Source organism: Arabidopsis thaliana, chromosome 4 (genome assembly GCF_000001735.4).
Source record: "Arabidopsis thaliana chromosome 4, partial sequence".
Lineage (NCBI taxonomy): Eukaryota > Viridiplantae > Streptophyta > Magnoliopsida > Brassicales > Brassicaceae > Arabidopsis > Arabidopsis thaliana.
The window spans coordinates 2,411,455-2,423,356 of record NC_003075.7 but is presented as its reverse complement, the minus strand read 5'-3'; the positions used below and the strand labels follow the sequence as shown (position 1 = coordinate 2,423,356).

At 30.4% G+C, this 11,902-nt stretch overlaps 2 protein-coding genes and 1 long non-coding RNA gene across 5 annotated transcripts; 1 reads left to right on the top strand and 2 right to left on the bottom strand.

Annotated features, from left to right (window-relative positions):
- Positions 1–534: 534 nt before the first annotated feature.
- On the bottom strand, positions 535–5,557 carry AT4G04750 (Major facilitator superfamily protein). 3 transcript variants are annotated; one of them, NM_001340508.1, is made up of 19 exons: positions 5,426–5,557; positions 5,089–5,256; positions 4,909–4,971; positions 4,698–4,787; positions 4,538–4,597; positions 4,347–4,412; positions 3,680–3,745; positions 3,520–3,595; positions 3,338–3,402; positions 2,543–2,635; positions 2,366–2,452; positions 2,187–2,271; positions 2,068–2,111; positions 1,923–1,985; positions 1,747–1,806; positions 1,606–1,659; positions 1,442–1,501; positions 1,250–1,364; positions 535–875 (listed from the first exon to the last, which is right to left on the bottom strand). In NM_001340508.1, the coding sequence occupies exons 1-19, from the start codon at positions 5,546–5,548 to the stop codon at positions 733–735; spliced, it is 1,581 nt and encodes a 526-aa protein (NP_001329030.1). In that variant the 5' UTR covers positions 5,549–5,557; the 3' UTR covers positions 535–732. The 3 variants fall into 3 exon arrangements, with proteins under 3 accessions (NP_001329030.1, NP_001329031.1, NP_192384.2); NM_116713.3 differs by having other exon boundaries at positions 567–875; positions 5,426–5,544; NM_001340507.1 differs by having other exon boundaries at positions 5,089–5,557.
- A 1,153-nt stretch (positions 5,558–6,710) lies between these two features.
- On the bottom strand, positions 6,711–7,020 carry AT4G04965. Its single transcript, NR_141834.1, has one exon. It is a non-coding gene; the product is annotated as an other RNA (long non-coding RNA).
- Positions 7,021–9,909: 2,889 nt separating this feature from the next.
- AT4G04745 (uncharacterized protein) lies at positions 9,910–10,739 on the top strand. The gene has a single exon (NM_148231.4). It carries the CDS (start codon positions 10,054–10,056, stop codon positions 10,492–10,494), a length of 441 nt encoding a protein of 146 aa, NP_680597.2. The 5' UTR covers positions 9,910–10,053; the 3' UTR covers positions 10,495–10,739.
- The last annotated feature ends 1,163 nt before the right edge of the window (positions 10,740–11,902 follow it).

The following is an 11,902-nucleotide window of genomic DNA, read 5'->3' as shown; positions in this document are numbered from 1 at the left end:
ATACATAATTTCATTTTAGTGGCAACTTAGATTTTATAATTAAATAAAATTCTTTTTATTATTATTAGGTTTCAGATTTTAATTGGCTAAAATAAAGGAGGTGAATATAAGGTTCTCAAATATTTTTCAATCTTAAATGCAAGTAAATGCGCTTACGTAAAAGCTGTAGACATGTGTAAACAAGCATTTCACGTCATAAGATCTCATTTTCCATCAATTCTATTTGTTTTTTTTTTATAATTAGAGTATCTCCAACTCATCTCTATTTTTATTTTTATATTTTAATTTTGTTTTTATTTCACTGTAATTCATATTTATTTTTATCTCAAAAATAGATATCTCTACTTTTTCTAAAAAAAATTTTGTAACAAATAGAGATCTCTATTTTTCAAAAACTATTAGTGTAAAAATAATTTTTTTTTAACTTTTTTCTCTATATTTAAATGAAAAAATAGAGACAATCATTAGAGATGCTATTAAGATTTTGTAATTTTATGGTTATCAGGTTGTATATTGTTGTTGCGTCGAAAACATATAAACATGATATATATCATAATATATGCCTTAACCAAGCTTTTCAGTTGAACTGTAGATCCCTTTCAGGGACCAATTTAATAAATATTTATAGGCCAATGACCCAATCGTAAAAATACGATGGAAAAAAGAAAGACAAACCCCATGAAATATAAAGAGATCTGAAATTAAAGTTTGAAGGTAATTTTATTTTATCTCTTAGAAAATTGTAGAATCTTCAGAAGTAGAATCAGTAAAAGCAGATTGAATTTCTTCTAAAGATTTGCCTTTGGTCTCTGGAACAAGCTTGGCTGTGAACACAAATCCAAGACCCATCACAGTGGCAAACATCATAAACGTTCCTGCAATAATGTTATGGAATAAATCATTTGTTTTTTATAGTTTTTTTTCTCAAATATTTCTTTATGATAGTTAAAACCTTTTTGTATATAATAAAAATATATTCTTTATGTTTCTTAAAGTTTGATTTTGTAGAAAAGACACACATATTAAGAAAATATATTAAATGTTGAATATAAATATATTATTTTTTGTGTTTTACAGTTTTCTATAACTTTAAACCAATGATAATTAATTAATTTTTTTTAAATTACAATTCATCAATACTAATCAATAAATATTGTATGAAAAACTTAAAATATCAATCTTTTAAAAATATTTTTTTTTCTAAAAAATTAATCAGTTTGGAACAGAGGGAGTATTAAAGATTAATTACCTGTAGAACTCCATTGAAGCAAAAAATTGAAGGAGTAAGTAACGAGCCATGAGCTTATAGAGGTGACCAAGTTACACACTGTTCCTGCTGCTCCTTTCACGTCTACAGGGTAAATCTAATAAAAATAATAGTAACGTTATAATGATTTAACATTTAGTTAGTGGGTTAGTTTTTTAAAATTGATTAATCAACCTCTGATGCTATGATCCATGGTATTGGTCCCATGCCTAATCCGTATGATCCAAAATACACCTAATATGATAAAATACACAAAACACCATGTTACAGTTTTGGCATTGTTTAAATAATGGTCTTTTGAATATATCTATTTATTGTGATGATAGATTATTAATTACCATAACACTAATGAGAGCCATTATTGGTGTTCCTGTTTCCCAGCAATTGTTCTTCTGTAGAGTAAGAAACCCAAAAAAGATTACATTCCGGTTTTTCAAAATTGAAACCAAACCACCGGTTTAGTAGACTAGTAAACATGCCTGCAAGAAGAATGAAATGGCTGTTGCTAGACAACCCAAGAACATTCCAGCTTGAGAAAACTACAATCACTCAAAAAATCTTCTCTTTAATCTTCTTCAAAACAAATAATTTCAAATAACTTATCGATTCGATTATTTATACACTTTCGGTTTTTCGAGTTTTAAATTTCGTTTACCAGTAGGAGAGAACGTCTTCCGGATATATCCACAAGCAAAACACCTAAAACGCCTCCAGTCATCTACAAGAATGATGATAGATTGTTATAGGAAAAATAAACTTATGAATAATAGTCATGCTTTATGATCTTATATTAGTAAAACCTGAACAATAGATGTCAATATGAATCCAATGTCACTTGATACACCTGATCATTCAATCAGATAATGATTGACCGTTTGATGAAGAAATATCAAAGAAGAAGAATGGGGTTATTATTTACCGGTAGAGGTGAAAATGGTATCGGTGTAAAAAGTATAACCATTAAGACCTCCAAGCTGAGGCATAGATATAAGGACAACTCCAATCTGTGTAAAACAAAAGGGTTGAATAATTAAGAAAATGCAAAGATAATAATGTTTTCAATTTTATGTTGTTACCTCTTTTTGAAAAGTTACTTACAGTTAGTGGCAACGCGTATTTTCGCTGGAACAACTTGAAGAAACCGCGGCTATCGATGTCTTGTTGTTCGACATGTTTTGTATATTCCTGATGATCATCAAAAATTTGGGAAATCAATGTAAATATATATGTTGATCATATGACTATTATAATGCATGTATATTTATATATCCTTACTAATATCGTTGCTGCTTCATCTGATACATCAGATTTTGCTCCTCGCAAGCTTAATAAAACCCCTTCAACCTCCTTTTCCCTCCCAACTTTAGCCTACAAACAAAATTCATCAATGATCAAATCATTGATAAGCTAGCCTTTGGTAACTTTAATCGTATTTTATGGGTTGGAGATGAACGGAAGAGACTTAGGCTAAACAAACAGGATCTGGTTGTTTTTAATCGTGTACATTTGGAACCAAGAGTTTAGATGACCATCATAGTTCAGTAAGGTTCTAGTCTTATCAGCTTTGATTGTTATATTTTCCAAAAGACAATTGGTATAAACACTAAAATTTTGTTTTCTTATAAGGTAAAACACTTAGATGACCAACGAGCTGTTGGCCCAGTGGTAAATTTTCCAAGTAGAGGTGTTAGGTTCGAGGTACGTTGGGAGGGATCTCTTCTCCAAAGGAGATGAATTTAACTTGGTGTGGATTCTGCCTCTAGGATATGTAGGGTCTTTGTGTTTGAACTTCTAGAATCCAGATATTAAAAAAAAAAGAACATTGAGATGATCCCTCATTTAGAAAAGAAGACCAAGAAGGTAATACATGTTTTCTTAGAAGGTAAGACCAAGAATTTAAAATGCAATGTTTCGATCCTTACATTAATTGAAGTTTAACGGGACCTATTGTAGTGTATAAGAGACAATGAAATCCCATGAAACTTAACACGTACGTAAACATAAGCGTAAATGCAAATGTATTTTGACCAAACAAATTGATGAAAATGGATAATATAAACGAGTGCTTACTAGCCATCTAGGAGATTCGGGGATGAAGAAAAGAAGAGGCAGAACCACTAGAGAAGGTATAGATCCTGTCCAAAGACAAAACACAAAATCATTAGTACAATATATATATTTCTCTTCGAATGAAACAAGAATTTTTGATCCATTGGTGCATGCATTGATATGAATCAATCTCCTTTACATGCCTAAAATGGCTAAACTGCGCCAAGCAACGGCTGTTCCGAGAGCATAAAAGGCCGATAGACCCACACCGACAAATAACTGTAGAACATTTAAAACTTATAGTTATGTAATTATGTTATATTTTTGTAATAGTTTTCAAGGATTCTGCTTCTCTTAGTTTACCTGCATCAACGAAGAAGCAGCTCCTCGCAAATTTCTTGGTGCTAACTCGCTAATGTAAATAGGTCCCTGTGATTAATCAATACCAGAATCTAATATGAAATTTCATTTTCAATAAATTCAAATCTCAAAGTTTATAGAACACATTGAATTTACCAAATTATCACATCGATCTGAAACTAAAAAAGTACATTTACAAGTAAATTAATACTGTTAATGAGAGAAAGTCTCACATCCGAAGTTAGAGGAAATATCTAGTGATATATAAAAGGTTAGGGTCACTCTATTCATTGCCAATTGGTTTCGAGTTAGAAGCTGAGTTAAAGCCCAAATCTATCAAATATGTTGAATGTATACGCACCATTGAATCAAAATATCAGAGAATATAAACGAAAAATTTATTAAAAGAATTTTTTTTTCTTTGACTGAAAGGATTAAATTATTACACATTTTGTGCTTTGTGTTCCAAATTACCATAAAAATCTTAGATTTCCAAAAATAACACAACTTAGTTGAAGTATATATGGTTCCTTTAAGTTTAGGATAAGGTCTTAAATGATGTGTATAACCTTATTAAACTAAATTTTAGAAATATTAATCCTCAACCTACATTCAAGGCATTTCTCTTGATTAAAGACCTCTATTTATATTTTATAATCATTTTTCATACCAAATATGAGCTAATTCCGACCGAGATCCCTTGCAATAACCTTCCAAGATCGAGTAGCCGAACATCCTTTGTAACAAAACAAAAAAATACAGAAAAAAAGAATAAGAAGATATTTAAAGAATTATATTCACTTTTCGAGTTAATCAACATTTCATTATGGAAACATAACATAAAATAAGAAACTCGCAAACCTTGGCAAATGCAATAGCTAACCAGCCGATTAAAACAAGAATGTTTGTAATCCATATCGTCTGGTTCAAGATTAATTTAAAATGGTGGTTACATCCATAATTGTATAGTTAAAATTCGTAAATTTAGTGCTAGTAATTTTCTTAAAGTGGAAAAACTTACATAGACACGACCAACCAAATCTGCCAATTTCCCACAAATTAATGCTCCAAGGATTAGCCCCACTGTCAATATCGATCCAAAAAATGAAAACTGAAAAAGACAAAAAAAAGAACAATAATTGAAAAATTAGTTGAACCAAGAACAAAACCGATCGAACCGGAAACAAAGAACCGGAATAGACCGAAAGAGCTCAAATAATAATTGAACTTGCATCAGCTATGGATAGATTCAAGTCTTTCATGATACTGGACTGTGTAGGAGCTGTATATCCAACCTATATATACATGAAAAATATTATTTGGTTGATGAAAATTGAACCTAATTTTGATGTTGATCTGAAAAGTTAAAATAACATTGAAGGATTACAAAAAAATGGAACTTAGGAACTCACAATGCATCCAAAGCTCAAGGCACCACAAGAACCAACAGTGAAAGCAAGAACAAAAGGTCTCGTGGAAGCATTTGATATTTCAGACAGAAGTGATGAAGATTTATTAGGAGAAGCTGATACATCTTCTGTATGAGATGGTAATAAAGATTCTTCCGCCATTTTTGGAATCTGAGATTATAAATCAAAGTGAAACACAATCACATGAAAGCACAAGTTTTATCAAAAGATAAAAGAAGAATTATAATCTTTATTGAATATTATAGAGAACTCGATTAGGATTTTTGTTTTAGAGGTAGAATAAAGAAAGAAGAGACAAATCTTGGAAAAAGTCTCAAACCTTTTTGTATTTGAGTTTGGAAGATTGTTGGTCTCCTGAAGTAGTGGAACTTAAAACACAGATTGTGTTACCTCTTTTATGGTAATAGTATTCTTTTTTGATAAAGTAAAATTTTATGGACATGGAATTGTTTTTAAGTATTACTTACTCTTTGTTCAAAAAAAAAAAAAAAAACTTACTCAAAAGAAAAGACAAAAATCATAATTCGAATCTTCAAATAAATGCGTGAAAATAATTGGTTAATAAATATGTTTGGGGAATTAGTACTGGTGTTAGTTCATATCATAAGTGGCAAATTTTCTTAAATAATGCAATAAGAGAGACACATGAAATTCTAAAATCATTGGTGTGTTAAGTTTTGGATATTCATCTATATATGTTCAATGTCCAAGTTCAAGTAAGTAACTTTCAACATGAGAAATGGTTGAAATTCAAGTAGAGTAAACAGAATCTTGTTTTACTGCGGACCATAATGTATATGAGCTATGCTAGTAACAAACATGCATTTTATAAAAAACATATTTTCGTTTTCGACAATATTATAAAAACTAAAGTCATCTTAGACAACGCTTTAGGTTGGAATCAATTATTTACTAAGAAAGAAAACGTCGAGCTCAGTAACAAAAGTGGGGACTGGGGACATCAAAACAAATACTAATCAATAGCCAACTACCACGCAGGGTCACGTACTCACGTGGCAACTACCAATCCCACACATATACTTTTTCTTCTCCGGAGTCAGACTCGGAGCATCATCCACCGTCTGTTGAGACTTGGGGACTTGTGACTCGTGAGTCTATTCAACATATGTTTTATGGGCTTATAGCCTAGTGAATATACTTATGTTTCACGTATTGGGCTTTTCTTGTTACTTAGGCCCGTTTAAGAAAACAAGTATTCATTATTGTTGATAATTTACTTTCTTTTCTTTTCTTTTCTTTTTTAGGTGAACATGTTTATTAATGTTACAGTTCACTATACTTATATGGTGTAGATTCAATAGTGTCTTTAAGTTGTAGACTACAAAAATCCGGATTCGGTTTTCTAAAAATCTGAGGTATGTAGGATGGATTTTGTTGATATGACATATGAAAACAAACTAACTCGGATTAGTAATTGTTAAAGAGTTTGCTTACCAATTTGAAAGATATTTGTATTTTGTTGTTTTTTTGTCATCAGATATTTGTTTTTCGTAAAAGCCGAGTTTTTTCTCGCTTTTCGTTCCAAAATTTTTATTTTTTGGTAAGAAATATTTTAAATTTAGGGTACGATAATTGAATAGATATCAAGACTAACATGATGCAGTTCTCTTATTTTTCTTTCTCTTTCAAAAGAACCTAATGCATATAGCTACAAATGGTCTAATGGGAAGCAAATAAGAAAATTTTGGAAGACTTTGTTTGGCAGAGGGGTAGATTATTTTGGGCTTTTGGTCGAAAGCTAGAAATATTTGCAAACTTGTGCAACCCATATGAAGTTTTATATTAGTGAAGATAATATCACAAGGTTTATAAATTTGTAAAAGGGATCATGACTCGCAAGAAGAATAAGAGGATCCTTGTCGTGTATAATTAGCGTGTTCGTTTGGTCATCACATGTTGTTGTGGCGGTGGCAAACGTAACTGAGTATGTATGTTCGTTTGGTTGACGCAAGTAGCTGCAGCAAACTCAGCATCCTGCGGCTAACAATTGTAGATGCTAATGAAAGTCAGCGTCAAACGCGTTATATCTGGTAAATGACAAAAGTACTCTTATTATGTTTGAGAAACTACAAAAAAAACTAACCTATTTCTTCTTTTTTAGCAATTCTCTCTTAATCAAACCCTAACCTCTTGAAACCAATTTCTTCGCCGTCTTGATCTCCAGATTCGACTTTCAGTGACTAGAGTCCCAATTAAATCTCCCATCGGTGGTTACTTTTGACGAATTTGAATCTCTACCTTAAAATACTTTTTGTTGTTAGTATGTCAAGTCATTTTTTAGAGACAATTTTTAAAATAGTTCAGGATTTAATTGGATTCTGTAAAGAACTCCACACTTATTTCTATTGACACTATATACAAACTGGTCTGAATAATAGCTCTTTTGAGGAAATTAGTTGTAAATAATTGTTGAATTAGTTTTGTAATACAAAATTCAATAGAAAAATAGCAACTTATTGCAACTACACAAGAGGATCGTTTCATGATTGATTAAAGAAGGCTTAAAAAGAGAGAGCTGGCAAAAGCCGAGTTCTTAAGCCGGTGAGTTGACTTTTCAGGTAATCACTCACTCACACAGATCTCAACTCTGCTTGTCCCATCATTATGACACCGTTTCTTTGTTTTTTCATTCATATCAGCATTATTTTTGGTTATTATTATTAGTACTATATGAAATAATTTTCAAAGCTTATTGCCGGTGGAAATTTTGTCTTTTCTTTTTATTTAATTTCTGTTGACGTTTTTGCCGGCATGCCGTATGAAATAAATGCGTCAGCTATGATATAGGATTGTGTATTTTTCAAGTATTTTAATTTTGACATGATTGGGCCTGACGAATGATTTATTTTTTGGGGTTTATAGGATGCAAATGGTTGTCACTACAAATGAATACGATGAACATTTGAGAGAAATATATGATATGAGATAACTAATATGTTATTTCTATCTATTTGGATGAAAAAATTTCTTATATTTTAAAAGTCTTTTTTTGAATTAATCAAAAACAATTAATTTACAAAAAGGAAACATTTCAAACTTATTATTATTTTACTTTTTGGTAAAAGATTAAATTTAAACCATTTTCAAATTTTGATAGAAGTTACAATGATTCAGTTGTAGCAGAAAATACTAAAAAGATCTACGAAATTAGACAAACAAACACAACAACATAACAAAAGTAACAAACAAGCATCAATCGACTAGGAAATAACGAGGAGATATCATCTTAAACAAGCGTCGATCGTCAAAAAGCTTATTCGAGTAAGATTTGGTCACTTAGTTGCCACGAGCTTTACAATCCAAGTCAAGCCTCAAAACCTTAGACGTACAGCTTACAGCTTCCTCGCAACCAAAAAAATTCTCATTAACTTACAAAAAAATATCAACCACGGTAGGATTTCGAACTTATTTCTTCAGAGCTTATGATTAATGTAAACATGGATCATTTCTCTCTATTTCATAAGACTTGAGTTTTTTTTTCCCAAAATAACTAGAAATTCACTTGGTTAGTAGTGACCAATATTTTCAGTTTTCTATAATGTTCATGTTTTTATGCATAACACATGTGTTACTAGATTTGATTTGGTATTGCAATTGATTTCTTAAAATGTGTGGAAATCTAAAATCTCAAAACATGCATACGATTTGAAGAAGTAAAGGGTAATTTAAAATTTATCAGAAAAAGAAACAGAAAGAGTAGTATAAATAAGTTTTTACAATGGTAAATGTTTGGAAATATACATGGTTGACTAGTTAATCATTATCGAACGTTGAAGACGATTAAACAATCAATACATGATTAATAAATTACTCGTACTACTATTACGTAAGAGATTCTTTATCATGTTGCGTCCATCATCGGATACTTTAGAAAAAGAGCTCATGCATGCAAGTATTGCCACATAAATACCACCAAAAGTTAAAGGCCAAAAAACAAAGCAAACTTGACATAAAATTAACTAATATCAAATTAAAGGGTCAATAATGATGATTATATAATCATTTGAAGTCAAAGCTAAATTTAAGTCTTTCATGTGATGGCCGCCTCTAAATATGTTTTAATCTTGATAAAACATATCAAATTAATGGTCTTATTGTTTAACATAATTAGAAATTTAGACCATCTCTAATGCACACCTTAATTTTTCTTTTATTTTAGAGGAAATTGAGTTGATTTTACTCTAATGTATTTCTCTAAAATAGAAAACATAAATAGAGATTAGTCTATTTTTTGGAACAAAGTGCCTCTCAAATAAAATAATATCTAAAATAAAGAAAAAAATAGAGATAAACATTGAATATGCTTTTAGAATAGAAAAAGAAACTAAAAACTAATTACTTCAACTTTGGTTCAAGTTATACTAATCAAGATAAAACAAAAAAATTAAAAATATATTTCTTTTCTCTCTCCTTCTATTTATTGGAAATAGAGTCAATTGATATTTTAGAGATTTTTTATTGAGAATATATATATTATATATTTTAATTCAGAAACTCTTCTGCAAGTTGAAAGGTTATCATGATTATTCATATATGTTGCAAATTGAATCTTCCATTCATAAAAAATAGATATGTTTGTTGTAAACGTTATAAATCATCATCTTAATTCCAATATGTTGAAATATTTGTAATAAATAAACTATAAATTTTTCAATCTAAAATAGTAAAATAAACATTTTTACCCTTGTGGATGTTTTTTTCAAGCCAATATCTCAATTTTTGTCCAAGTATATTCACTCTAAAAACTACCGATCACACTCTTCGTGTGTAAGATAATATAGTCTTGGCAAACCAACTGGAAAATAATTTTATCATTAATCCACATGTATGTACACACATTAATATTATTCATATACCTAATTAATAATCCTCACATGGTGTCTCTCTTTCTCTGCCCATCTTTCACTATATATATACTTCTGCTTCATGTTATTAGCTTACTCAATCTTTCTTCATACTACAATATATAGAATAAGAACTCAAAAAAAGAAGATAGAATCAATGGCATTAATGGTGAAGAATAGTCCATACGAGTACACAAAGATGGAGAAAGAAGACCCTCAAGAGCTAATTCACAGACGAGCTCAATTTCTAATTCAAAAGGTTTTAGAACGAGCCGATAGCAAGACCAGACAGCATCAACAGAGGAGGAGATCATCTGGACCGTTGATTATGATCAGAGTGGTTGGGATAAGAATGAGAATTGGTAAGAAGCTCAGGAAGCTGAGGAAGACCAACACTTGTATATGCAATAATCTTATCACTCGTTTCCTCAAATCTTTTAAACGTTTCTTGTGTTCTTCTTCTTCATCTTCTTCTTCTCGAACTATCTCTGATCTTCCTCCTCTCTTCTCTCTTCAAGTTTGATGAACTTGATTTTGTTTTTGTCTTATATTTTATAATATACTTAAATTTTGTGAAACAAATATAATTATTTGTGTATGTCGAAAGTTCGGTTAAAATACCAAGTGTCGTTAGCTCAATTGGTATAAGACCCTAAGCGAAGCTTAGAGGTCGCCGGTTCGATTGACGTTTGTGACAAAACTAATATTACATGATGTAGTTTCGGGCCTGAGGGATTACGAGTTTCGGCCCAGAACTTCCTGGTATTCAAAAAAAAAAAAAAAAAAAGGAAAGTTCGGTTAATTTGGGAGCTCCGGCTAAAACTTTGAACATGGAAAAGATCATAAGATTGATTTGTCGATGTATATTGAGAATTAATTGATTTTGTGAAAACATGGCTCACAAAAAACCTGCATATGGCTTGTTTAATTAGGCTTGGGATTAGGTTAAAGCTGATGAGAAAGTTAGAAAAATATGTTTTATCAAAAAATTATGTGATGTTTAAATTATATTAAAATGACTATTTTAAGTGAACAGCTACATAGATAATATTAAACTATGTCAAAATGGATTATAATATTTGATGAAATACCAGTTCTAATTTCTAAAAGCAAAAGAACAAAACATAAATCTGTTTTTTTTTTGTTACACTGACTAAGCAAAATTTCGTCAAACATATCGGCTCGTACTCTTCCTCAGTTGCAACGAGTCGTACCAAAGAGACCAAATATATTGTTTTTGTTGCACATGTATATACTTGCATAGAAAACATTTTCTTCGATATGCACTATGACATATTAACATTTAATAGTTGTGAAAAAGCAGTTTAACTGTGAATGAACGAATATGCTCTACGCCTCTAACAAGTAATATATCACCATGCATATAGCATATTCGGCTTTATACATGACATATTCTAAGTATATATAGCAGGTAGATGTCGAAGCCTGTTTGAAAAATTCTATACGTTTTGGAAGTTGTAGCTTGCCATATAATGTACTGGCCACTAATGGTCGAAGACATTATAAAACAACAATGTTTACCTAAATTTTGTTTTCTTCCAAAGCAAAAAACTCATAATATTCTCAACCCCTAAAGCATGACGAGGAAAAATAGTTGTAATGCGTTACGACTTTTTGTTACTAATATTTTGGAAATATATATACGATTTATATATTATAACTCAATGTAATAATATAAATTCAATGTAATAAATGGAAAATGGATGTGTGTGAAGAGAAACTGGAAAAAGCTGTAAAGACCGAACATGGCCACATAACTCATTCATCAATCACGATCTTGTCGGTTCTTTAATTTTGATCATATTTCAAAGCCATTAGCTCTTTCCCGTTGACTTACGATTATGTTTGGGTAGAATGTTGACCTCTAATTTCTTTCTTTGTTTTTATCATGTCATAGTTTATGATGACTA

Coding starts and splice junctions, on each gene's coding strand:
- AT4G04750 (NM_001340508.1), bottom strand. CDS start 5,548: ATGTCCATAAAATTTTACTTTATCAAAAAAGAATACTATTACCATAAA. Junction 3,596..3,679: donor CTGCTTCTTCGTTGATGCAG/GTAAACTAAGAG, acceptor AATGTTCTACAG/TTATTTGTCGGTGTGGGTCT. Junction 1,660..1,746: donor CCATTTCATTCTTCTTGCAG/GCATGTTTACTA, acceptor CTTACTCTACAG/AAGAACAATTGCTGGGAAAC.
- AT4G04745 (NM_148231.4), top strand. CDS start 10,054: ATGTTATTAGCTTACTCAATCTTTCTTCATACTACAATATATAGAATA.